Source organism: Acanthopagrus latus, unplaced genomic scaffold (genome assembly GCF_904848185.1).
Source record: "Acanthopagrus latus isolate v.2019 unplaced genomic scaffold, fAcaLat1.1, whole genome shotgun sequence".
In the NCBI taxonomy this organism is placed as follows: domain Eukaryota; kingdom Metazoa; phylum Chordata; class Actinopteri; order Spariformes; family Sparidae; genus Acanthopagrus; species Acanthopagrus latus.
In genome coordinates this window covers 4,204-30,524 of record NW_023504054.1, presented here as the reverse complement: position 1 = coordinate 30,524, position 26,321 = coordinate 4,204, and the positions used below count along the sequence as shown (strand labels likewise).

Genomic DNA, 26,321 nt, shown 5'->3' with positions numbered 1-26,321 from the left:
ACTTTTAATTAGTACAAAGGAAAATAGACAACTTGAAAAGTGACATTGTAAAAAACAAAAAAAAAAAATGTAAACAAAATCAAAAACTCAACTGTGCCAGTGGGAGTGTTTGTACTATCCAGCCTCTGCTGGGTGTCAAGTGTGGATGGACAGTCAGATACAGTCTTAGTGCTGGAAACAGAGTCAGCCAGTCTCTCAGTCTCTCTCTCAATTCAACTGGCTTTATTGGCATGAGGTAACACTGTACATACTGCCAAAGCACTCGTTTGGAATTGCATGGCAATGGATCTCCACCATCTTTTTCTCTACTGAGTCTTTCACAATGAACTTGGTCACGACGGCTTTCCACGTCTGTCCCAAAAGCCGGCAGCGGTTAATAAACTGCTCCTCAGTAGCAGGATTCCATGCAGGTCCATGAGGAAAACATGTGAGGTGGCTGTCAAGTTAAGCCCCACCCTCCTGCTTTGAGTGACAGAAGCATGATAGCAGGACTGTCTGCTGCAGTGCTCTGAAACTCCTGGATGACACGAGTCCTCTTGTTTTGACTCATGGTGCCATCCAAATGCATGAAAGTGAAACCATGCTCTCTCAGTGGAGTCTCCAGAATGGAGAGGAAGATTTCCACTAGATTTCCACTTCACTACTGACAGCACAAACTGGCAGGAGCCATGGACCATGGCAGTAAACTGGGTCAAGAAAGAACTGGTTGATTTTAATATGGATGCTGCGATGAGAGCTGAAGTAAAGCTGAAGGAAAAACTGGATCAAGTGGCAGAGGACAAAGCCCTGTTTACAAGGCACCAGCATTACAATGACACATTTAAAAGCTAAGCATCCAGAGGCCAATCCTGATACTTGGTGACTCAAATACTTCACGGCTACCAAAGTGCAATGACAGCAGAGTACAGGTCGACTCTTACCCGGGAGCACGATTGTGCCATGCCCTGCACATTTTGGAGAACACAAAGCAAACGGATCATGTCCTCAAAGTCACTCTTTCATTTGGAATCAATGACAAAAATGCCAGGGATGGAGAGCAGGTAAAACGGGAACTGGAGGCAGTGGCCAAAGAAAGATTTCCAAAAGCCGAGGTAGTCATGCCTCTGATCTCCTTCTCAAAACATTTTCCAAACAAATACCAACAGGTGCTCTCTCATATTAACACACTGATTGAAAGCTTGCCACACCTTCCAAAATTACCAAAAGCAATGTTTCAAACCGTACATGACCGAGTACACTGGTCTCCACGAGCGGCAGAACACATGTTGTCTCACTGGAGAGACATGTTGCAATTTGAATTAGCCATGGTAAAATGTATTTTTTCTCCTTTGGACAGACTTCTTCAGCTAATTCCTCAGTCTTGCATTGGCTTTTGAGTCATTATACATTTAAGTGTCCCTGCCCAGGGAAACTTACTAAAGGCATGAGTAATTTGTATTTTGTCACTGCTCTAAAAGTAACAGAGTTCAGACACACATTTGAGCTGGATGTTGTGCTTACATTCGCAAAAAGAGTGAATTGTGATGTATTTCAGTAACTAGCACTTAAGACTGTTGATGATGGGTCTCTTGGTTGGGCCAGTGAATCCTGGAGTTAAGTTAATTCATTAATTACACTAGAGCTTAATTTTTTTATTCAAGTTATAGACTACTGTTGAAAATATACATATTTCAATACCTACCGATCCTAAACATCTGAAATAATTTCACCAAGTTTAGAAACTGAGTCTTTGAATCACTGAAAAAGGAGGAGACTGCCAACTGAGGAGGAAAGGGGGTAGCAGGGAACCAGAGAATGCATCTCATGATGATGATGTGGTTGTTATATGGCTCTTGAGTATGTATTTGTGTTGTTAGGGTCAGAACGTCACTTTATCTGGTGTGTAGTCATTTTGCTTTAGATCTGATGAGTTGGAAACAAGGGGAAAAGTCCACATTATTTAACAGATCAGAATCTTTATTCTAACTTTTTTCTTTTTCTTTTTTTAATCACAAACACACTGAAATAAATGAACACCAGTCAGAAATGTGTCCTGCTTCTAGTTCTTCACTTGAATGTTTCCTCATACATCAGAGTGACAGTGCAAGTGTGAGGTTATTTTCACTTTTATCTGCTGAAGAGACGAGGGAAACTGTCTCTGTGTTAAACTCCATATAGATACAGGATGCAAATAACCAGTGTGATGGGGAAACTTGAACCTCCTGTGCTCTTTTGTGAAGGACTGCCTTCACAGTGGGAGATGGACCTGAGGAGCTTTTAAGAAGAAATAACACCTTATCAGAGTGCGTCTGTAGGTTGTAATATGAAGACGGTGCGAATATTTGTGATGCAAACTCTGTGGTGTACTATTCCTCACCAGGAAGTCTGAGTTTCCAACAGCAGGAGTTGCAGCGGTGCTTTGAGCAAAAGTTCCTAATGGCATCATCCCCCAGGTTGGCAGGTCCAAATATCATATTGTATGATCTGCAAGAGTCACACAGCAGTCCTATATAAATATAAATATTACTGGACAAAAAATCTGAGCAACAGTCAATTTAAGACCAAAAACCAGCAAATCGCAGGTGAGAAGCTGAAACTAAGTTATGTTTTCATAAAAAAAAAAAAAAAGACTTACTTAATTAATCGATTGCCAAAATAGATGCTGATCGATCAACTAATCCTTCCTTGTTTCATGTTAAAATAATTCAGCCAGAAGAAGCTGACAGAACACATTTAAAAAGGGCACTTACCCCTTCTCACCGCTCTTCATGACGGATGGATCCGTCAGAATCTCCCCAACACCTTCAGAGAATCACCAACACCAACTCACAAGCTTTAATATCATGACATCAATATAACCCTCAACAGGAAGTCACTGGAGATAAAGGCCAATCTACGTGAGTAAGTGCCATTTAAAACTAGAAACAGGAAACTTCTCTTATAAATGACTGAGTGTGGTGACATGTCAGCATGCTGACAGTCTTTTACCCTGCAGGTCGAGTACCAGCAGCTCTCCACAGGTGTACTCGTAGGTCCAGTGGCTGAAGGCCAGCATGGTTTCCTCCAGCAGGTTAGTGGGGTTGATCTCCTCTCCATTGTTGTTGTTGAACTTCCTGAACTCTCCGGTAATGAACTCCTCTATAGCAAACCACTGTCCAGCAGAGTGACAGTAGAGCAGAAACACTTCCAGAAACCTGAACACACAGAGCACTCTGGGTTCAGGGTAATGGTTCACAAGAGCAGAGACTTGAACACATAACGTCCCCAAAAATTCTCCTGGACAGTTTCAGAATTTCCTTTAGTCATGAGGCGTTAAAGATAAAGAAAGAATTGCGTCCTAACAAGCTGCATGCTAAGTGATTTCAGCTTTCATGAAATTAGAATGTTACAAAAGGTAAACAAAGGTAAACAACTCCTTGACTGAATAATGTCATCAGTTTACAAAGGTCTTGATGCTTGAATGATTCAACACTTTGGGAACACTGAGTTAGACAACAAGATTGATATCACTCTCCTGTCTGTCTGTCTGTCTGTCTGTCTGTCCAGCTGACAGTTAGCTCAGCACAAGGAACAATGGCAACACAGTCAAAGCAGTGTTCATTAGATCAGGTGAAGGACGGCTTCATATTGACACTGATGTTCTGCCAAACCACCATGAGCTGAGCAAAACAGTCCAACAGGGAAACAAATAAAAAAATGAACGCGCTTACCTCGGTGAGTAAGGAATAGTCTTCGGACTTATTTGGTTGAAAGCAAATGTCAGTTTCTGAGCAGCTCGTTGTTGCTGAATTTCCTGTAATGACGCAGGACAACATATCATAACAGGTCTAATATTAATGTCCTACGTTAGCGTAGGTGTGAGAGCTGTTCCCAATATAGACGCTGAAGATATAACAACAAGAATAAAGGTCACAAGAACAAACAGTAAAGCAATTTAGTGGGGGGGTTTCTAGGGTTATGTATTACAGTAAATTCTGCTCCATCTAATGTCTTAATAGCAACAATCTATGAGTGACAGCTGATTATTTGATCATTAAAAGGGGAATTCCAGTACATTTAAACACAGGCTTTACATTTACATGTAACCAAAGGTTTTGGAGTCATTCCAGCAGATCGACTCATGCTGGCAGCCAAGACATGGCTATAATGTAATCCTCTGAGGCAGCAATGACAGTCAAAGTTGAGAGCGAGAAAACGTTAATAAATATTAAGATCTGTGGTTAGACCAGAGTCTCAAGTCTCGTTCAAGGGGAAGTCCCAAGTTACTGCTCAGCAATGACCTGGAAGATAAACTCCTGCTGGCAGCTCTTTCCCTCTTTCCAACTCTCTCCACCGCTGTCTTCTTGAAACAGCCTCTCTGGAGATTTCAGAGCCAGACTTCTCCTTGAACGAGACTTCTGGCTTCTGGTTACAAAAAGAAGCTTATTATTTGACAAAAGGTCTCACTGTAAAGAATCATTTCTGTAAAGTTGTCAGACACTTACAAAATAAACACCTCAGCCTGTCAGTGGCAAAGTCAGACATATTTAGTGGATGCAATTTTCCACAGACCAATTCCATCCTGCAAACTGTATCTAACCTAACCTGCTGAGCACAGCAAACAGATTCTGTGAAGCTCATCAGTGTAAATGAGTAAAATGTAAGATTAAGTGTGAGTGTGTCTGTATCGGTCTCTGTCTGTCCTCCTACCCTGAGACAAAGGTTCAGCACCGTGTCCTCCTTGTAGATGCTCCACCAGGTTTGGACCACCTCGGGAGGGAAGGATTTGACTATATACAGATGTCCTGGCTTCAGGATGTCGTACTCTGACCACGTGCAGAGCACCTTGAGGGCCCGTCTGAGTCCTCCACCCATCTCCTCCTGGCTGAGAAACTCTACTTTGGCACAGAGGCCCCACTGGGCCCAGGAAGACATACTGTTGTTGATGGTGTTGGGGGAACTCTCCTCTAGACGGTACACAGTCACCGGCTCACCTGCAGAAGCACAGAGCAGCATGTGATGATGTGAAGTACAAAAGTGTCTCAGGTGTGGATCTGAACCAAGAACATTGCATTACAAGGTGATGGTGATATTACCTGTTCAGTGTAACACAGAGACGGTTCTTTTTCTAGGTTTGTCAGCCAGGGCCATCCAACTCAGTTCTTGTGCGCGCACAAACTAATTATGTTAGATAATGTGACGACACTGCGGTTAACATCAGGTTAGGAGTAGACACGCTTAGGGTTGTCGGAAAGATCGTAGCTTGAGTTAGCGATCAATCTGTCCCGATCTTTTCGTGAGTTACCATCTAGAAATGACTAATAAACACCAAGTAGCTAACCGCGGCAACGGTGTGCACCGTGGAAGGAAGGATGCTGCTCTAACATTTAATTTAGTCAGTTATTTCCACGGTTTTGTGTTTTGCTGTACAGTCCTACAAAGCCAAGAGGTAATAACTACATCTCCAGAACTGAGTAAAGACCAGAGTCTAATACGTTTGTATCTGTTTACCTGTTTTGCTTTCAGGGTCTAAAAATGTGCTTAAAAAATGGCATAGAAAATGTTCAAGAACCGAAAAACTGATAGGAAATCACCAAACTACTGTGATTGCAATCTGGCCAGTTAAGGCTAGCGTGCAAGACCCTTAGCCAAGTTCATTTACACCCTTTTCCCGGTTTCCTGTTATTGAAAAATTCATCTATTTCGACGTTCCAACATTTTAAGGAGAAGTTTAGTATATCACTAAAATAAGACAGTCGTTAAATCGTAATGAAGTTAAAAAGAAGGCTAACCCCAGTTCAAGAAGCGCTGCTAGTAGGTAACTAGCCTAGCTTAGCAGAGGAGCTGTAGCCGTCGTCTCAGTAGTGTTGGACTCTGGTAAAATTATGGTGATGTGTAAAAGCTAAATTAGCCTCAGTTATATAACATATTTAATTGAATAAGAGGTAATAAGAGATTCAGTCCAAATTGGCACACACAATTAACAAACAATGGATTTATGTGTTTAAACTTCAAACCCCTTTACTCTCAACAAGACTCGCTTGTCTTTTTTTACATATTGTCTCTAATTTTGTCCAAGACCCAAGATTATAGTTTGTTGCAGTACTGATAACTGTATTATGTCTGTCAAAGCATCACACGATGATAGTTAAAATTTTGCTTCATGGCATTTTAAAATCATAATCAGACTAATAACTGGTTTCTGTATGATGCACTTGCTTGGTGCAATGAAAACAATGCACGAACCACATCTCTTATCTGCCACAAAACGTCCTCATTTTCCAACTGTTATCCAACTCTTGTTTCTCAGAAGTGTCAGCAGGATTTTCACCTGACCAGACATGTCTGACGCTATGCTGTGACCCAGACTTACCTCTCAGGGTCACGGGGGTGAAGGGTATACTCTGGGACAGCCTCATCAAATTGTTGCGCTCCACAGCTACAAGAAGTAACACAAACACATATAAACAGTTTAAGACAAGTGCAGAAGAAGAGTGAACAGAATACAGTCTGCATTGATTTTGGAAATCCATGAAAACATGATATATATTCTCCATGTCTCACCTGAGTACTGGTAGTTTTCCATGGGTTTGACAGGTGAGCCAATAGCTGGGGGGGGCGGGTATGTTGTTGTTAAACATGACAGTGGTAATAAATCATCTGAATGTGTTAACTGAACAGACATAATCTGAGTTGTTCCAGCATCCACCAGCAGAGGTCTCTGATCTGCTTCACAACAACAGCACAAAACAGCTGAAGCTCAATGCAACTCTTTTATTTCCTGGAAATAATTACTAAGCAAAAAAAAAAAAAAGTATCTGTATTTGTAATTATCCTCTTGGATTTGTATTTGGAGGCTACATAAATGATTTGTTACTCACTCTTTAACTCAAAGTCAGAAGGACTAATAGAAAACAGATGTATAATGTTTTACATGCATTTTATGTTTTTTTATCTCCTTTTTTCTCATCAATAACAACAACAAAGATAATTTTATCTAGGCACATCACTTATTATGATCCATTCATTTATTTATGTCAAACAGAATGCAGGAGTGGGGCTGCAATTAGTTATTAATTATTAGTGAATAATAATAATAATAATAATAATAATAATAATAATAATAATAATAATAATAATAATAATAACAATAATAATAATAATAATAATAATAATAATAATAATAATAACTGACTGTTTTCTTAATTACATAATTAGTCGCCTGGTTTGGAAAAAGTCAACACAGTAAAAAAAAACAACTGTCCATCACACTTCGAGTCTACGTACAGCAAAGGTCACTCTCTGGTTAAAAAAAAACACTGGAAAAGGGTTTTCATGGGAGATCCCTGTTTGATTTTATCAAACACAAACGTGTAAAAGAGTGAAAGTCACTCTGATAACAGCATCTGTGTAAATGCAGCTGGACTTGCAGATCAGGACAGAACGAGTGTGAACAGACTAAAGCACTACGGTGAAACCACACAGCTTACCGCTTAGTGCATCTTCTCCAGGGGCTCGTCTGCAGCAAAGAGACAACAGAGACACATCAGTTTTACATGCATATGTGTGTGTGTACATCATGTTAGCCAGCGGGACACTTACAGGCTGCTCCCTTGGGCTGAATTGACCTGAACTCTTTCCTGTTGAGGAAACAAGAAGACGTGGTTAAACAATGACAGAATCGAGCTACAGACGTGTGTTGTTTTGTTTGGTTTTTGCTTTAGACACACTTCTTACCAGTACTGCTGTCCCGGGACCCTCGTGGATGGGGGTGTCTTCAGCTGACACTCTGCTCCTGTCCTCCTTTGTCAGAGCTGCAGAAACACAGCAAACAATTACCAGCTGTAACAGTGAAAGTGTGAGAATGTCACTGCCGCTGTTGATTTCTGGGCTTTTTTTTGTAGGCTTACTGGAGTCAGGGTGGAGAAAAGCTGGTTTTCTGTCAAACTCTGTAAAACCAGCATAGGAGTTGACTGCTCTGATGTGACGGTGACTTTCAGCCTGAACCTGTAGCCAGAATTACAGACAAAGACAAAAGAAGGAGAACAAAGGTAAACTTTCAGCTGGTTTATATGTTTAATTTTAATAGGCTGAATGCTAAAACATGGCCGAAAGTGACAAGATTGTAAAGGCAGCAAGCTACCAACACACAGTGTTAAATGGTTTGGAGGGACTTCACCTCTTGAGTTATAAAGAGTGCCTCAACCAAGATCATATGAAATTATAACATTTTCATGAAATATCATAATCAGTATTGATACTGTAGATAAAACGAGCAGCAGCTTGACAGGTGACAGATTGATCAATTGCATTGTGTCGCAATGGACAGACAACATCCTTCTGAGTATTTACAAGATGGGAGAAAAATATGACAGAAACACACACTGAACCAACACACCAAGTAAACAAAACAAAAACAAACATTTGGGATGCCAGCATAATTGGCCTGGAGACAAGCACACACACACACACACACACACACACACACACACACACACACACACACACACACACACACACACACACACACACACACACACACACACACACACACACACACACACACACACACACACACACACACACACACACACACACCTGCGATCTGGCCTCTGCAGTCAGGCTTTGCTGTCTGCTGGGGGCTTTTTTGGGTGTGGAGTGCTGGAGGTCCAAACTGTCTTTATGTCCTAAAACAAAGAAAATGCTGTCAGTCCATATTGGCCTAATTCAAAAAACTTCCCTTGTTGTTGGTGCATTATCAAAAAAACAAACAAAAAAAAAACAACGTATTTTTTCGATTTCTGCATCCTGTAACAATTTCCCACCAAAACAATCACAAATGATTGTTTTTCTAGCATTTAGGATTTGTTTTCTACTCCCACTGTGAAATCTAAGGTGATCACTGTGTTGCATTCATATCAAGAATGCCTGGTGACAAGACAACCAGATCATCCCAATTGTATAATAATCAAAGTTCAAACATCTGATTCACCATCACCTGCCAAATAATTCTTCTATCAGTCATGGTTAAAACTAAAATCTTCAACCAGTCTAACAATCATTCATGCTCCAGTCACATTAACTGTGTAAACCTCAGAACCACCCAGGAACAAAGAGTAAACCGGTCAGACTAGAGATCCAGACAAAGCACAGAAAGAAAAGTAAAAAGCACCAGTCAAAGGTCCACTGGAACCCTGATCTGAAGATGGACAGGCCCCAGAACCCAGTAGACATTAGCTCAGACTTGAACTCAAACCTCTCTTACCACGCTAGAGGGGCAGATCGTCCCAATGCATTTTGTTCACTGCTCCTTCGTCTGTGGGGTCCTCTGGGTGCCACCTAGCAGGTCGCTGTCTCCATGGGTGTCACCCAATGATGACTCAGCTTCAGGAGTCAGTGGGACTTCAGTGTCTGGGCTCTGTCTACTTAGAGAGCCTGATCCGCCCTCGTCATCGCAGAATGCCTCCCCTTCCTAACCCCTTTGCATTCTCAGGCTTTGCAGCATAAGCAGGCAAGCAGACAGGCCGAGGAGAGCCCGAAGTCTTAAGGATGAAAACAACTGTAGGATACATACTCACTCTCGCCCCAGTCACACTGCCATTTGCATGCGGGGATCCTGCGCCAATTCTCCGCACCCTCCTCTGTGTGAAAGTTTCGGACGTGGAGAGGGGGGAAATTTCGCTCCGGCACTGATCCGCCTCCGGAGGTAGTATCAGGGCCGCATTATTGGTGAGCCGTCCCAGTGTGAATGGATAATCTGGAGGCACGGAGCGAGGGCCTGTCAGTCTGACTAGTCTGATAACTGCACAGGTCCTTCACTCAACGAAATACAGAGAAATGTACCGCAAAGCAACATTACAGGACCGAACAACAGCAATGTAGTAACTGTAACTGTCTTCGGCAACTGATATGAGGAAAAAATACCACAGCTATACATGGAGAAGCGTCTTCCTCCCGCCTGTCCTACTGACTCTTCCTCACATTTCCACCGAAAAAAAGTGTTTGTCACCAGCAAAAACATTAACTCACCAAGTATTTGTGATGAACATAAATCACTGCAACCATCAGCCCTCCAGACCGAGACCTCAGGGCACTGCCCTCCAGACAACAGCCTCCCTCCCCGCGAGTGAGGGAGTCAGACAGCGTCCCGTCTACTGATGGTGATTATGTATGTAATTTGCACAAAAAATGTAACTTTGTCACTTTCCAGGACGTTTGATGGGTCAGTATCTCAATCGCTACATATTATAACAGCATCCATATGTTTATAAACTGTCAGCGGGTTTAGATTAAGAGGGGAAACACCTGGGGAAACACAGACATCATCAACATGACGTGCACCGTCACACCTCTCTAGGAGCCGCAGCGCCAGTTTTCTGTGTGAATTACAGGCGGTAAGGCGGAGATGCTTCACTCTGTGTGAATCACCATCAGCAGAGAATAGGCGAACTACCGCTCCAGAGAAAATGCAGAGATGCTGTGTAAAAAGGGCTACAGTTTTCACCATCCTTTCTCACCTCCTCATCAACAACAGACTCACTCTCAGTCTCATACTTACCCACAAACGCCCCACATTCGACAGTGGTACTGTCTGGCTTGAGGGGCTGCTGGTAAAGCCCAGTGAGGGCGAGTTCTGGGTGGCTGGAGCCACTGGGCTGGGAAGGGGTGCTGCTGATGTGGACCTGAGCCCTGGGGGAGGGCACATTGGGCAGGCTGGATGGGGAGTTGGAAAGGCCCCGACGGGTCAGCTTAATCTGGGTGAGTGAGTGGCCTCGGAGACGCAGCTCCGGAGGGGAAATGGCCACAGCAGTTTGGACAAAGGCGCTGGGGCTGGTGCTGAGGACCACGTTTTTTGACAGGCTGAGCTCCCTGGTGAACTGATTGTGGACCTTGCTGGCCTCTGAAGCCCTCTGAGCAGTGAGGGTCTTTAGATTGTCCACGGTTGGAGCAAATAGGTCCTGCAGGTGACCGATCTGAGAGTCCAGAGTGTGCAAAGAGCGTGTTATAAAGTTGAACTTGTTCCCTACGTCTCTTAGCTGCATACACATTGTCTCAACCCTGCAAAGGACAAAGAGTAACTTCAGTTAGCTCATGTAAACAAACTAGCATTTAAAATTCTTAAAAAGGAAATTTGAAAACCCATTTTATGGAGGAACAAATGCGTTCAGCACAACTGCTACACCTTACGCACAATATGTCTCGATGTCAGTGACAGTAAACATAACTTTAGTTCCTTTACAAGGAGGCTCCACAGAAGGCCAATATCAGTCCCACCTTTCTGAGGTCAGACGTATGCACTCTTCACTCCCCGAATGAAACTGATCATCCTTTTCACCAAAGTAAGTCTCTACACACTGCTCCTCAAAATCGTGAAGCTTCTTTTGGTCCTCCACTGTGAGTAACAGCTCTGGAATTAAAGAAAGAACTGTTAACTTCTTTAACCTACCAAATGTTCTTTGTTTTGAACACAAAGTGTTCTTTTGAAAAATGGCATCAGGCATCAATCAGTGGCGAAATGCCTCCAACTATGTGCTCGTACTTGCTCCGTAGGTATTCTCCTTCTTCCTCTTCCTACACATAGAGAAGAGGGAGTAGATATGGCAGAGCAGGTTGAAGGGCGGCGGGAGGACAGGCTTCTCATGGTAGGCCATAATGAAGTGGTAACGCTGGTACTTCCAAACCAGATTAGAAATGGACTTCACTTGCAAATACACATTGCTGGAAAACAAAGAGTATAGAAATTACACTGATGATGATGATGATGTGGAGAACGCGGCTAATGAGCACGCACACATTATTCTGGTAACACAGCTGGATAAAGCAGTGACATGTAGGGCACTTACTTGAAGAGGGCGATGAGGAGGTTGACCATTAGGATATACTGTACAAAGAGGTAGACTGCTTGCAGCAGAGGAGTCAGCCACACTCCTGCCGCACACAGGGTCTTTACTGAGCTCTCACTGTTATTGGCACACACTGCGAGGAGGAGGAGCTTTTTAGGATACACACACATGCAACCTCCGAAAATATAAAGCTACATGGTCTCAAAACATCTTAGTCTTGATCTTTACCTAGTCCAGCTTGAAAATAACAAGGTAATTGGAGTAACAGTTTAATGATGAAGAGGTAATAGGTAATGCCATGTAATTAGATGTGTTCTGGGTTTTTCATTATATGGTTTCAACTAATATTACCATGAAATTAAATAGAATCAGGTATTTTAGCATTTTGCAGGCTTGATTCGGGAACTGTTTCCAGATAACAAGTGACAGAATTTGAAGGGATAGTTTGGGTTTTTTGAAGTGGGATCATATAAAGTACATATCTATAGTCGATCTGTTCCCACCGATCAGCACAGCCTCAGTTTGGAGAAGTAGAGAGCCGCTCCACTCACCTTAAAACATCTCTAAAAGTTCAAGTGTACGTTGTAAAGGGAAAATTCATGCCGCTTTACGTTGCCATCAGACCTCCCTTTCTTTTGGCACTACATTTTCTCAACGGTAGAACCTCTGTATCCCTACGCAGCTGCGCTAATGCGTATTTTCTACCAAGAGTGTTCATGTGATTTGGAAGGAATTACAATGATAGTAGCCTGTTATATGGTAAAAACATGAACTTATATTACTAGAATTTATTCAGGGGAATATTTTTAATGATTATTCAAAATTGAACCTTTAGCGTTTAATAATTTTTTTTCCTCCTCGTTTTTTTTTTTTGTTTTTTTTTTAACCTTTTCTACAAACCTACACTGCTTAATTGACAAATGACTATCTATCACCTCCTCAGTTTTTATGAAGGTCACGTTAGCTGTCATAAATTATGTGATCATTTCCAACTGTGGGTGAGAGGTTGGTACAGCCTACTCGGGTTAAGTGGCACAGCCAGCTGTTTGTTCCACCAAAGCTTCAAATGCGCCAGACTCATGTGATCAACACTCAATGCTCCATTTCATCCAGACCGCTTGTCACTGAGTTGAGGCAGTCGACGATATGGTGAAGCAAAAGGCACCGCACTGCCCAAAGAGACCAGTGTTGGCTACCCTCGTAATCTCCCCTACCATCCTCATAGTCCTTACCATCGATTTCATAAGCATATACTTCCCCGTACATCATCCAGTACGGCTGGAAGACCACATCTCTGACCAGCGTCCAGCTGGGCTCCTCATGTGGGTACAGAATGGCTTTCCTGGGTATGCCATAGCTCAGCAGGACTATGGCCATTATTACTACAACATAAAACATGTTGGCCACCTGAAAGAGGGACACACCAAATGAGAAACATGTAACTGATGGCATTGTCACTACTTGAAACAATCTTTGAATTAGAAAGTCTCAATTTTGCACACACGTCTACTCTGGGGATCAAACATCAGCACTACATCATTAATTTAGCTTGAGAGGACAAGACTGATGCAACTTATATATCTGCAGACTAAATGAAAAGCTAACGATAGCAGCCAGTCAGGATGAAGTCTGAAAACAGGGGAAATGGTTAACCTGGAACATTATAACAAAGCAGTGTATCTTCAGGTAAAAACGAGTCAGCATTGCTTGAATCATTGCTGATTCTACTGCTCCGTCCTTCGAACCGGCAGCGCTCATGTTTTGAAAACATGTAAACCACGTCCCTCCAGTTCAAAGGGAACTGAGGGTACCCATCTTTTCCGATTTGGTTAATGTAATTGTGTTTTCTGTTGTTTGTTTTGTTGTTGTGTTTTCTGTTTTGTTGTTGTGTTTCCTGCTTTCTGTTTTGTTGTTGTGTTTCCTGTTTTCTGTTTTGTTGTGTTTTCTGTTTTTTGTTTTGTTGTTGCGTCTCCTGTTTTCTGTTTTGTTGTTGTGTTTTCTGATTTGCCGTTGTGATTTGAACTTTAGGGCCACCATACAAGCCTCTACTTACTACTGCTTATTACTTCAGGGCAAGAAAGTACATTTCAAAAATGAACAAACAACTGCTTTAAAAAAGTATAATCAACAAGGTTTTGTCATGACTGTCAGATCATTTCGCTCAATATGCTTTTGGAGGTAATCCACCTCTAAAAAATGATAAAAATACTATGTTTAAACTACAACGTGGAGCTGCTCTAACACTGAAACCAATTGCTAAAAAGCTGCATACTGTCATGGCTTTATGTATCAATAATCACTGGTAGACATATTTTTTTCTGCATTGTGTAAATATAAGAGCACCTTCAGAAACAAATGTGGAAGAAAAAGTAATGACAGTCTTTCAACGGCATATAAAAACACTGATATCTGCTTGCTTACATCATCCAGCGGTGCCCCTCTCTCTCACAGAACTCACCATTTTAGCGATCATCATGACGTACGGTCCAGCTTGATGGTTCACAGCCAGGATATCCATGAGTCGCACGTACCAGAAGATGATATTGAGACAATACACCGTCCTCCCGGGGACAAAGGCTTCTCCTCCAGTCATTCTCAGGCCGAAGCCAATAAAGAAGGTCACGATGGCCAGAAAGTCAGACAAATTGAAATAGTCACTGAACCACACCTTTATCTTCTGGCTTATTTTGCCTGCTTCAGACATAAACATCTACAAAAAAGTAAGGATGAAGAGGCACAACATGAAATAATAATCAGGAGATGAACTAAGGACTAGGACTAACCAAAGTTAGTCTTTGTCATAATTTTTAAATGTCTTAAATATTTCAGTTCCACATACCTCTTGAATTTTCTCAATGGCAGAGGTGAATATGTAGAGGATGACCACCCACTCTTGAGGAGAAGGCCATTCAGGCATTTTCACCAGGACCACATACGAGTAGAACATCAAGAAGCCCAGGTAGAAGAGCTGACAATCGCAGACACAACAATAACACTCTTTAACAACCCTGAAATATCATAGGAAATGCTTATTCTACGTATACATTTCTTAAACCTTACAAATGTGAGCAATTTAGATAGACAGTACGTAAGATAAGTTGGACATAGATGTTAACTGTCATGTGTTCCTCTCTCTGAAATATTTTGAGACAAGGTCAGTTGAGGCCCTCTGGAGGGGCTGAATCACATCGTGGCACTTAAAGTCAGAAGCAAATAGTCTTGACGAAGGCCCCTGAGGTCTCAGAGCTCAGCTGGTGGTTAGCTGTGTGGATAGGGCCCGTGTGAGAGAAGACAAACTTCAGCTTCGAGGTCTCAAGTGAAATCACAGTTCCTGACAAAGCCTGCTTTCACAGGGGAGGGATGAGGGAATTACGTAAGAAATAGACATGGGAATTTTAAAACACAGCCCTCATTTAAAGCTGCAATAATCAGTTACCTTATAGTAACACAGAATAACACTTCTAAATGTGAATTAACACAGCCCCCTGTGTGTGTGAAGCATAGGTCAACCATCCCGCAGACTGTGGGAAACTTTGTAAATGTCCATCGAGACAGGCAATTTATATATGAGTTGTTGCAGCACTTGGGTTTTAAATTCAAGTGACTTTCAGCACTACAAGCTCTGCTAATACTTTAAGAAATACATCCTGAACAGGAACATTGACACCAGGGATGATCCTACAGTAAATAAATGTATTCCCACAAAAAAGGTTCTTGGTCCTCTGGGAAAGTTCCTGTGGTGGGAATGCCCTGTAAACAGTAGCATTATCTGTATCTCTGCAGGGTGGTTGGTGTAAATCTTATTTTCTAGGGGTGGAACGGTTCATCAAAAAAATCTGTCCCATCCAGTACGCTTGTCACGGTTCAGGGCGTGTGTGTACCGTTCAGTTCATAGGCACGCTCAACTTCTTTTTCTCATTTACTAACGAGGCGGAGTGTGTACACTCCAGAGCAGCAGGTGGCGGTACTGAGCTGGATGCCAACCGCCAGTAAACAAGAAGAAGACGCGGAGCGGTGTAGCAGAAAGTAATAGAGTATCTTTGGGTCAGCTGTGGAGACGTTTGTGGGCGATGCGAGTGGAAAGGAGTCGGAGATAGAAGATGCACCAGCAGCACTGTATAGGTCTGCTGTATGGGACCACTTTGCATTTAGAGTGACCTACGATGATGGTGGTATGAAAGTTGTTGACAACAGTGTGACAGTGTGCAAGCATTGTGCCACACATGTTGTTTATGCCGACAGTAACACGACTAACATGTCAGCTCATCTGTGGAGAATCATCCCGGTGAGACAACTGGCAGCGCAGGGAGGAAAGAGAGAGAGTAGACAGGACAACTTCTGCTCCCCGCAGCTTTTAAACTGCCTTACAGTGACGAGTCAGACGGGCCAACATGTATAACCAAAGGAATGGGGTGAGTGGGGTAAGATATGCAGCCTTTGGCTGTGGTGGAGGGTGCGGGATTTGTTTGTGTGATTAAAACACTCGAGCCACGATATAAAATAAAACGCCCTCCCGCAAACACCTCAGCAACACGGTAATTTCCACAATTTATGAAGAGACCCGACGAGGAGTTGTTAAAGAGCTGTCTGACATAGCATGTAGTGCTTACTAGTGACAGATGGACCTCCAGGGCTACTGAAAGTTTCCTGACTGTGACTGCCCATTACATTACATTAGTGACAGTGAATAACTATTTGTTCTTAGCATTTGTTAAAGATAACTTTCTTGTTGGAACTAGCAATATCACCTGTCTTGCAGTGCCAGAATCTACCTACTTTTTAACCCGACTGTCACAATGATGTATCAAATGTCAGACTGCCTCATTCTTCAAGTTTTAACCTGACAATACAAGACTTAAGTGATTTTCCTAACGATCAGCGTATACTGAACCGAACCGAAAACCATGACCACAAAACCGTGATTGGAACCAAAGCGTGGATTTTGTGAACCATTCCACCCCGATTATTTTCAGTGCAAAAACACAAACAATGCGTGTTCGGCGACTGCTCCTGGCTAGCAACACCCTCTTCCTTGTAGATGCTGTTACCCAGAATCCTACCCAGATAAACCACCATAGAATAGATGGTCGGATGGATGAGCAGGTGAGCAGATGACTGTATGAGTGTGTATGTTCTCTTCTGTAATCTACCTACCGTGTTGGAACAGAACTTGACAATGGGAGCGTGGTAGAAGGCATAAATTTTCCTGGTTAAGGGCAGGTTCCTGGAGTGAATGTGTGTCTCTGTTTCGCTCTTTGCTTCTACGTGGTCGTGGGATCTGGCCTCTTTGAATACATCCTGCAGAGAGGTTCAAAGGCCCAAATTAAACAGCAGCAAGCCACAGTGAGGAGAGAAAATAGAAACGGACAGAGAGAGAGCACAAATTCAAAAAACAGAATGTGAGCGACAGAAAGTAAGCAAATAAATGACTGAATCAAAACAAAACAAACAAAAGAGGAATTTCAGGCCAAAAATGCAAAGAAAGTCTTAAAACATTTTTTCTATGAATATGTATGAGGCTATTCTTCTTATACAAGAGGTATATATTTACAGGTCATTAATTAACATCACTTCAACAATGGAGAATTGTTTTTTTAAACGTTGTGGTGAATTTGGATATGGTTTTTAGAATGCCATCCGTCCATCCATTTTCTTTTCTGCTTATCCGGGGCCGGGTAGCGGGGGCAGCTGGCTGAGCAGGGACACCCAGACTTCCCTCTCCCGGGACACTTCCTCCAGCTCCTCCGGGAGGATCCCAAGGCGTTCCCAGGCCAGCCGAGTGACATAGTCACTCCAGCGTGTCCTGGGTCTTCCTCGGGGTCTCCTCCCAGTGGGGCATGCCAGGAACACCTCCTGAGGGAGGCGTCCCGGGGGTATCCGATACAGATGCCCGAGCCACCTCAGCTGGTTCCTCTCGATGTGGAGGAGCAGCGGCTCTACTCCGAGCTCCTCCCGGGTGACAGAGCTCCTCACCCTATCTCTAAGGGAGCGCCCCGCCACCCTGCGGAGGAAACCAGACGTCTGGGATCTTATTCTTTCAGTCATGACCCAAAGTTCATGACCATAGGTGAGGGTAGGAACGTAGATTGACCGGCTCAGCTCTCTCTTCACCACGACAGACTGATACAACGACCGCATTACTGTGGCCGCTGCACCGATTCACCTGTCAATCTCACGCTCCATCCTTCCCTCACTCGTGAACAAGACCCCAAGATACTTGAACTCCCCCACTTGAGGCAAGAACTCTCCCCCAACCCGGAGGGAGCAAGCCACCTTTTTCTGGTCGAGAACCATGGCCTCAGACTTGGAGGTGCTGATTCTCATCCCAGCTGCTTTACACTCGGCTGCAAACCGCCCCAGAACATGCTGGAGGTCCCGGCTCGACAGAGTCAACAAGACAGCACTGTCCGCAAAAAGCAGAGATGAAATCCAGTGGCTCCTGAACCAGTTGTTTCTAAAATGATTTATTTTAATGCAGGCTGTTCAGATGACTTCAAAGTAAAGGAGAGATCATATTTTATCATATTTTCAAAATAAAAAAGGAAAACGGAAACAAAGCAACTGGATAAAAACACCAAACCAGAACATCTTAGTAAACCTAACCATTTGGATGACTTCAGCTATGTTCTGGAAGTTGTGTTTGCTGTCCTCCATGGTCATCTGGTGGTCGTCCTGGCTCTGAGGGATGTGAGCCATCTCAGCCTTGGACTTGTACTCCAACAGTAGGATGGCAGGAGGCACCAACACACTCAGAATCACCTAGAGACAAAAAACGCATGCATGCGGGTGGATGCTGCTGTTTATGTTTACAAAGTCCTTTGAATTATAAACACACACACTAATACAGTCCAAGTGCTTCATTGTCCATGTTTTGTGGCTTCTCGATAATTTAAATATTTTGTTTTTATCCATTCATTTTTTTCCTAGTTAAGGCACAGCTGCAGTGAAGGAGGAAAAAGTTAAAAAAATTGTAGAACTTTTTGAGGAGAGGACATGACAGCTGGTTAGAAGTTTAAAAACATCTTTACAATGTTGTTTTGTCCCGCTACAGAGACGACAGCTACAACAGAACAGCTGGGAGAAGATTGGACGAGAGGTCTGAGAGAGACCAATCTAATATTCTGAGCACGATGGGCAGTCAATTAAGGGGACTTTGGATCCGGTACCATTTGACATCTAACCAATACAAGCGGCTTCCATACAAGTGTTTGCTTTGGGTCCCCTGTCTTTAAGTGAAACTCTCACCAAAAAGCAACCAAGGCTTTATTTGTGATTGAACACGAGTCAAACCTTCGTGTAAACACATAATTACGATGAAAGAGGTACTTTTAAGATTTACCGTTGTTTCATTTTTGGGCAAGGTAATTTTCAATGGGGTGCAGGGGCATTCATCAAAAACACTAAGAAGGCTGGACACAACTGCTTTGCTCGTAGTATCACCAGGGTCTCCGTCATAGCAGACAAAAAGTGTCGACCCCCGAGTGCAACCTAACAGGCAAGAGAGTGACGGTGGACCACTCCTCAAGCCTGCCTGTTAGGTCACGCTTGGGCATCGACACTTTGTCTGCTATGACGGAGCCACACCAGAGTTGCTACTGCTGACGGGAGTTAGCAAAAACCTTCTTTTTAGTAAACTCTGTGCACGCAAACAGTGTTTGCAATGCTGGTGTTCATGTGTAGAGACCCTGGTGATACTACGAGCAAAGTTTCAGGTTGTGTCGAGCCTTCTTACTGTTTAAAAAATAGCGATTTTGATGAGTGCATCCCATTGAAAATTAGCTTGCCCAAAAACTAAACTACAGTAAATCTTAAAAGTGCCTCTTTCGTCGTAATTATGCGTTTACACAAAGGTTTGACTCATTTTCAATCACAAATAAAGCCTTGGTTGCTTTTTGGTGAGAGTTTCATTTTAAACCAAGACAGAATGGCTTAATATTTGTATTAGGCTGCCCACAGACAACACACTGATTCATGCACACACACACACTCCCCGAGATTCTTGTTTGTTACCAAAAATAAAATCTAAATGAAACATGAACCTTGTACCAGGAGTTCTTGCGCATGTTCAGCCTTCCCATCCACATATCTGACAGCAGCATCTGGGTGCAGGTGTGAGCCACAAATGGCCGCAGGTGGGAGGAGACGGCCAGCTTCAAGCAGGTGGAGTTGCTCCAGTTCTTCAGCTCATAGGTGAGCAGCTTCATAGCCATGGCCTCATCCTGCCTGAACGACTGCTCCAGCAGGTCCACCGCCAATGTGCCAAAATCACTGAAATACATCAGGACAGAGGATTCAGTTCATACCTTTACTCACTGATGGGAGAACATGTAATCAAAGCCACACAGACATACTTCGAGTACTTCTTGAGCTCCTCCGAGGTGTCGTCCACCATGTCACTCTTCTTGGCCTCGTAGCCCAGAGACCGGCAGAGCTTACGGGCCACCAGTGCCTTCGCCATGTTCTCCTCGCCGTGCTGCCAGAAGAAGAGCGACATTTTCTGCCTCTTCATCAGCACAGCCCACACCAGCAGCTCATTGAAAGGGTAGGGAAACCGCTGCGCTTCTGGGTCGTCTATGTCCACAATCACTTCTTTGCTTCTCTTTCTGTTCTGCTCGACAGTAGACTCAAGCTAGGAGGAGGTGGAAGAACAGAAGAAGCAAACTTTTATTTTTTCCCCACTTTACAGTGCCTCCTTAGATGAGACAGGTTTTCATCAGCCTCATTCCTTTAATTGTATGGGAGGGGATTATATTGGGTTTAACATAAAATATTTTTTTGACATTTCTACAAAGAATTTGCAGGAAATGCAGAAGTTCAAACGCACCCTGTTGCTGCCGTGGAGATTGTTGTAAATAATTCTGAAGTGTTTCCTGGTGTAGTTGCACCTGTAAGTCCCGCCCATCAGGTACTCAATAACCAAACCCACATCAATCAAAGTGATATTATAGTTTGGAGGCAGATGACTCTACAGGGAAAGACACAGAAACAAAATGATGCATGAGACTGAAGAGACGGATAAAAGTTAACCTATAAAAATGATATGAAGGAGACAAATTGTACCTGTTTGATGTCTCTAACCAGTTGCAGGAGAGTTGGGTTGCTGCTTGGTTGTTTCTAGAACAGAAGATACAAAAACATTAACAACCCTTCTTGACAGATAGTCGATCTCTTTTATTCTGGCGCATGTGTCATCACGTTACCGTGTTGTAGAGCTCCTCCAGCCGACTGATTGTCAAGAAGCTGTGCATGCTCACACCGTTTTCCATGAGCAGCTTGACAAAATCCACCCTGTCCATCACGAGCGCTTCCAGCATTGCTTGCTCCAAAGAGCTCACCTAAACACTCAAACAAAAGATAAACATGCTGTTTTGAAGCATACTTTTATAGCAAATTATTATTTATAAAACAAACACGATGAGGGAGAATACAGCCGAATGACAAAAATAACAAACCATGCAAGAAAAACAAATAAATATGATCCATCCTCTCATTAGCAATGACACACACACACACACACACACACACACACACACACACACACACACACACACACACACACACACACAAAACACGTACCAGGAGCTGCTGTCTGTACACAAACACATGATTCTTGGCAATGTCTACCCGATCCCAGGCCAGAGTCAGGACCAGCTGACCGAAGGCAGTCGCATTTGTGCCTGAAATACACAGGTACAGCCGTGAGTAAACATGCACACATAAACACTTATGAATTCCCAGGCAAGTAAAGCCTCATTAACTGTGTACAGTGGAGCAAAAAAGTATTTAGTCAGCCACCAATTGTGCAAGTTCTCCCACTTAAAAAGGTGAGAGAGGCCTGTAATTTTCATCATAGGTACACTTCAACTATGAGAGACAGAATGGGGGGAAAGAATCTTTCATTTTAATGAATTAATTGGTAAATTCCTTGGTAAAATAAGTATTTGGTTGCCTACAAACAAGCAAGATTTCTGGCTCTCACAGACCTGTAACTTCTTCTTTCAGAGGCTTCTCTGTCCTCCACTCGTTACCTGTAGTAATGGCACCTGTTTGAATTTGTTATCAGTATAAAAGACACCTGTCCACAACCTCAAACAGTCACACTCCAAACTCCACTATGGCCAAGACCAAAGAGCTGTCAAAGGACACCAGAAACCAAATTGTAGACCAGGCTGGGAAGACTGAATCTGCAATAGGTAAGCAGCTTGGTGGGAAGAAATCAACTGTGGGAGCAGTTATTAGAGAATGGAAGACATACAAGACCACTGATAACCTCATTCGATCTGGGGCTCCACGCAAAATCTCACCCCGTGGGGTCAAAATGATCACAAGAACGGTGAGCAAAAATTCCAGAACCACACGGGGGGACCTAATGAATGACCTGCAGAGAGCTGGGACCAAAGTAACAAAGGCTACCATCAGTAACACACTACGTCGCCAGGGACTCAAATCCTGCAGTGCCAAACGTGTCCCCCTGCTGAAGCCAGTATGTGCAGGCCTGTCTGAAGTTCGCTAGAGAGCATTTGGATGATCCAGAAGACGATTGGGAGAGTGTCATCTGGTCTCCTCGTCTGAACCGGGACGACGTCACCTTCCAGCTGCTAAGCTGCCGCTGCAGATCCGCAGCCAAACTGAGACCTGATCCAGAAAATCTGGATCCTTGGAACTCTCCATCTTCAACAAAGTAGGCTGACTTTCCATACACAACAGGAGTCACAAGAGAATGAAATCAGAGTTGGTGTTTGTGAAGCTTCGAGTATATAGATCATAAATTCAAATAAATTTCACACATCGTCCCATAGAAATTACTCCCATAGTTTCATGGTTAACGGCTCATTACACTAAAATCCACCATCGTTTATAATTCATCTGATCAATAACTTACTCCCACAATCTTCACATTTTCTGTTACTTGTTGTCACCCGTTTGAATTATTACCTCACATCATTTACTCTGCATCTAGTTAATAAACATAACACATGTCGTTGTCTGTGCAAGTTTAATTGATGTGGGAAATCGATGGGATCATGTAAATCATGTATTCACGGCTTCAGGATAGGAGATTAAATATAGATTTTGAGATCTAAGAAACTGATTTGAGATTAATCTTAACTGTTTGAGTCAAACTTGTACAGTTGGATCTTGATTAATTACCTCCGGATTAGTCACATAGATAAAGACTGGAGGTGGTGCCCCATTTATGAGTGTGTTATTAATCGCCCTTGATTAATTACCCTTTATTATCAAGGAGTGTATCAAACAATCATAATCACTATGTAGGTCAAATAAGAAACTCAAAAGGAGTTTGGACTGAAAATCTGTAAAACCTGACTTCTTCATAACCTCAGCTTTCACAGCAAGTATTCTACAGTATATTCAGCAACAGCTTTTCCTCTTAACTTCCCATTTAATATCCTGCCCTGTTAATTGAATTCAATCAGACTGGACGAGAGAAATGGCAGCACTCAATGGTCTTCGAGAGGATGAGTTACTGTTTCACCAAGATGACTGCGCCTCAGGCCAACAAATATTTGCCTGGGTGGGCTTTTTCAGTCACAGGGCGGTTTGTCTTTTGAGCGTCTGAGCCTGTTTCTCCAGACTATCGATCAGCTGCAGTCAATCACAAATTACTGGCTTTTGTCTGAAGCTGGCACCAATTTGCCACACCCTGCCACATTCAGCACGACAACCCCTGCCCTCTTTTGAAACATTTGCTTTGTAGTTGAAATAAAGTACAGGCTGGTGTGTATTTTTCCTCCTCTTCTAAAGCATACAGAAAAAAGGAAGAGCACAGGTGAATGTCCAGTTATTCTCTTTCTTCAACAGACTGAAATATGCAGCTCAGCGACTGACTGTGCTGGAATACGGAGGCCCTGTGAATGCAAGCAATATGATCTCTTGAGGACACAAAGAGAAGGGCACACAGGGGGGAAAGCTGTTCTCAAAGCATAGCTATACCAGAACAAAAACATTACAGAGTCTTGAAATCTCAATCTCCCAATGCCAGCAGACCCCAGCATATGAATAGATCAAAATCAACTTTGTGACTTTTACTCTCTCAAAGAAGTTTTTAGAGAGAAGTCAGGCACTAACCTTGGAGTGAAGCCTCAGAATTGCTACGGTCGAGGTCCTGGTGTTCCTCGGATCTGACGCGGAACACAGTTAACTGTTTTCCAGGAAACAAGATAGCACTTAGTTTTCCACAAGACGTACTCCAGATGTTTCACGGGTTTGTGATATGTGATACATTAATTTACAAACACAAAACCGGAGTAATTCACAGTCGTCTCTGTGGCAATGCCAAGGACTGCTTCATTGAGTTAACAGCAGCTTCATTTCCTTTTACTTCTGAAGCTTTTGTGTTTCAGGAAGTTTATTAAGCAACTCTGACCAGGATTTATTCCACTGTTCATTGAAATGGAGATATAAAAAGGGAACCCTGAATGATAAGAGGTTGACACATGTGATGAATGTGCATGAATGTACCAGTTCTTTGCTCTTCATGCACTCCATCAAAGTCTGAAAGAGGTCGTTGGCCATCGCGCTGACTAAAGTTGAAGGTTTTCTTAATGGTTGCGATATATGTCGGTCTCCACTCCGTCAGGAAGTCTTCTGCAGAAGAATTACAGTATAACATGATTACAGTCACGCTTCTCAAAACCCACACGGCTATTTTAGGCTGTTTTGTAACACACTGGGCTGTGGTTAGGCTGTTAGAAATCCTTCTAGGATAAAAATAGATGAGCACCACCAACGACACTGACGTTAAAGGCAATGGGGAAAAACAAGTAACATCTCTGTCTGAAAACACAGTAATAAGTCATTACAAACAGCATTGTACTGCCATTTTGTTTATGAATCTTCTATGAATGTTCTTGAAGAGAACATGCGACTGAAATCTTAATTTCACATGTTATTCAATTCAATGTCAGGTGTGTCATGATTAATATTAATATTACTGTTCCTTCATTATACCTTAAACGAATAAATACTTCAGTAGTGTCAAATTCTTTTTTGTTTGCTCATTTTCTTTCCCCCACCTACTTTTCCTCTACATTGGTGTGTGTGTGTGTGTGTGTGTGTGTGTGTGATGTGTGTGTGTGTGTGTGTGTTGTGTGTGTTTGTGTGTGCACGTGCAAGTGCACCGTGCACATGTGCGTGTTGTACCACTCCCTCCTCTGTCTGCTTGGGACGTAGAGCTAGTATATCAGCAGCGAGGCCGGTCCCCTCACACACCACCACTGGGACGGGAGGGCTCTCCTGAAGGTACTCCAGCACGGTCAGGATCACACTGGGACCCCCCTCAAAGATGACGGCCACGACGGGAACACCCTGACCGATTCCTACGAGTAACAAAAGAACAAAAAGAGCGTGTGTCATGTCATGGTTCCATCATTCACTTCAGCTCTAACAATCATATAAAACAGCTCCACACAAATGACAGTTGATGATAACTGCCAGTCTACTGTTATCACCTAGTTTCTACCAAGCAAAGACACAATGACTTCACAGTGATTGTACCTTACAGTCTACTCCTGTACGGTGTACATTTTAGGACATCCTCAGGATCTGGCTTCAGCGTCAGACCTCAGATGAAAAGGTATAAGGTCTCAGGAAAAGTTCTGTCACACTCGCACCAAACAGCCACATGGAAAATAGTCATCGGACCAAAAGGCCTGAGAAAAAAAACTTGTCACACTGAACTGCCTCAGGATAAAAACTGTCACACTGAACACATCAGTAACTAAGTTGTTACACTGAACAACATCAGGAATAAATTGTCAGACTGAACGGTATCAGTACAAAAGTCGTCACACTGAACAGTATCGGGAAAATCAGTTTCATACAGAGGTCGTGTAGTACGGTGGCCGGTAAGGGCAAACGTGCAGCAACGGCCAAACGTTGCAAATAGGCCTACATACATAAACGATGCAGAGCCAACGACACGCAAAACACATGCAACAACAAAATGCTGCAAACAAAGAAACGATGCAGAAACAAAACGACACACACCCCGATATGTATCTAGTTTAAACAGATTTTTTTTTTTTTTTAATGGGCAAAATGCTTCTTTTTAACACTAGAAGGGCCTGAACTCCAACGCGATCATTGTGACCGCTGGATATTCAACTCTATAATCTCATGTAAATACCCAGCTGAGTGACGAATGCATTCATTGTGTCATGAACATTTTTAAAAAACAAAATAACACCAATGTGTGTATTTTAACACGCTTAATTATACATTTATCAATATTCATATCATGCAAATAGTAAACCGTAATTATTGCATATATTTACACACGATTTTAATAGAGAAAACTCAGAGCAAGAAATGTAACAATTAAAAATAACTAATTTGATTATAAAACATTTTAACACTTAAAATAATAATAATAATAATAATAATAATAATAATAATAATCATGCCGCCTGCTGCGGCTCCTTTCCCCTCCACGTTTTCTGCCCTCAGCTCTGCCAGCTGCTGCAGGACTTTCCTCCAGGCTCTCCTGCTGCTGCTGCT

At 42.8% G+C, this 26,321-nt stretch overlaps 1 protein-coding gene across 1 annotated transcript; it reads right to left on the bottom strand.

Annotated features, from left to right (window-relative positions):
• Positions 1-1,935: 1,935 nt before the first annotated feature.
• LOC119015881 (transient receptor potential cation channel subfamily M member 7-like) lies at positions 1,936-25,975 on the bottom strand. The gene is made up of 31 exons (XM_037091934.1): positions 25,951-25,975; positions 24,966-25,141; positions 23,892-23,964; positions 21,378-21,478; positions 21,002-21,136; positions 20,862-20,915; positions 20,626-20,766; positions 20,153-20,430; positions 19,841-20,069; positions 18,405-18,560; positions 16,956-17,099; positions 14,641-14,769; positions 14,260-14,511; positions 13,034-13,208; positions 11,802-11,934; positions 11,498-11,676; positions 11,233-11,365; positions 10,517-11,016; positions 8,557-8,645; positions 7,869-7,965; positions 7,696-7,772; positions 7,561-7,598; positions 7,449-7,477; positions 6,523-6,567; positions 6,332-6,397; positions 4,669-4,952; positions 3,690-3,772; positions 2,968-3,173; positions 2,730-2,781; positions 2,357-2,463; positions 1,936-2,253 (listed from the first exon to the last, which is right to left on the bottom strand). The coding sequence occupies exons 1-31, from the start codon at positions 25,973-25,975 to the stop codon at positions 2,228-2,230; spliced, it is 4,212 nt and encodes a 1,403-aa protein (XP_036947829.1). The 3' UTR covers positions 1,936-2,227.
• Between the last annotated feature and the right edge of the window lie 346 nt (positions 25,976-26,321).

Bases quoted from the DNA above. Each gene is read 5' to 3' on its own strand.
- LOC119015881 (XM_037091934.1), bottom strand. From the start codon at position 25,975: ATGAATGCATTCGTCACTCAGCTGG. The intron at 18,561-19,840 runs GTTCATGTTTCA...TTTTGTCTCTAG, and splicing joins GCAAGAACTCCTGGTACAAG to GTGATTCTGAGTGTGTTGGT. The intron at 11,017-11,232 runs GTGGGACTGATA...TGTCCTTTGCAG, and splicing joins ATACGTCTGACCTCAGAAAG to GGTTGAGACAATGTGTATGC.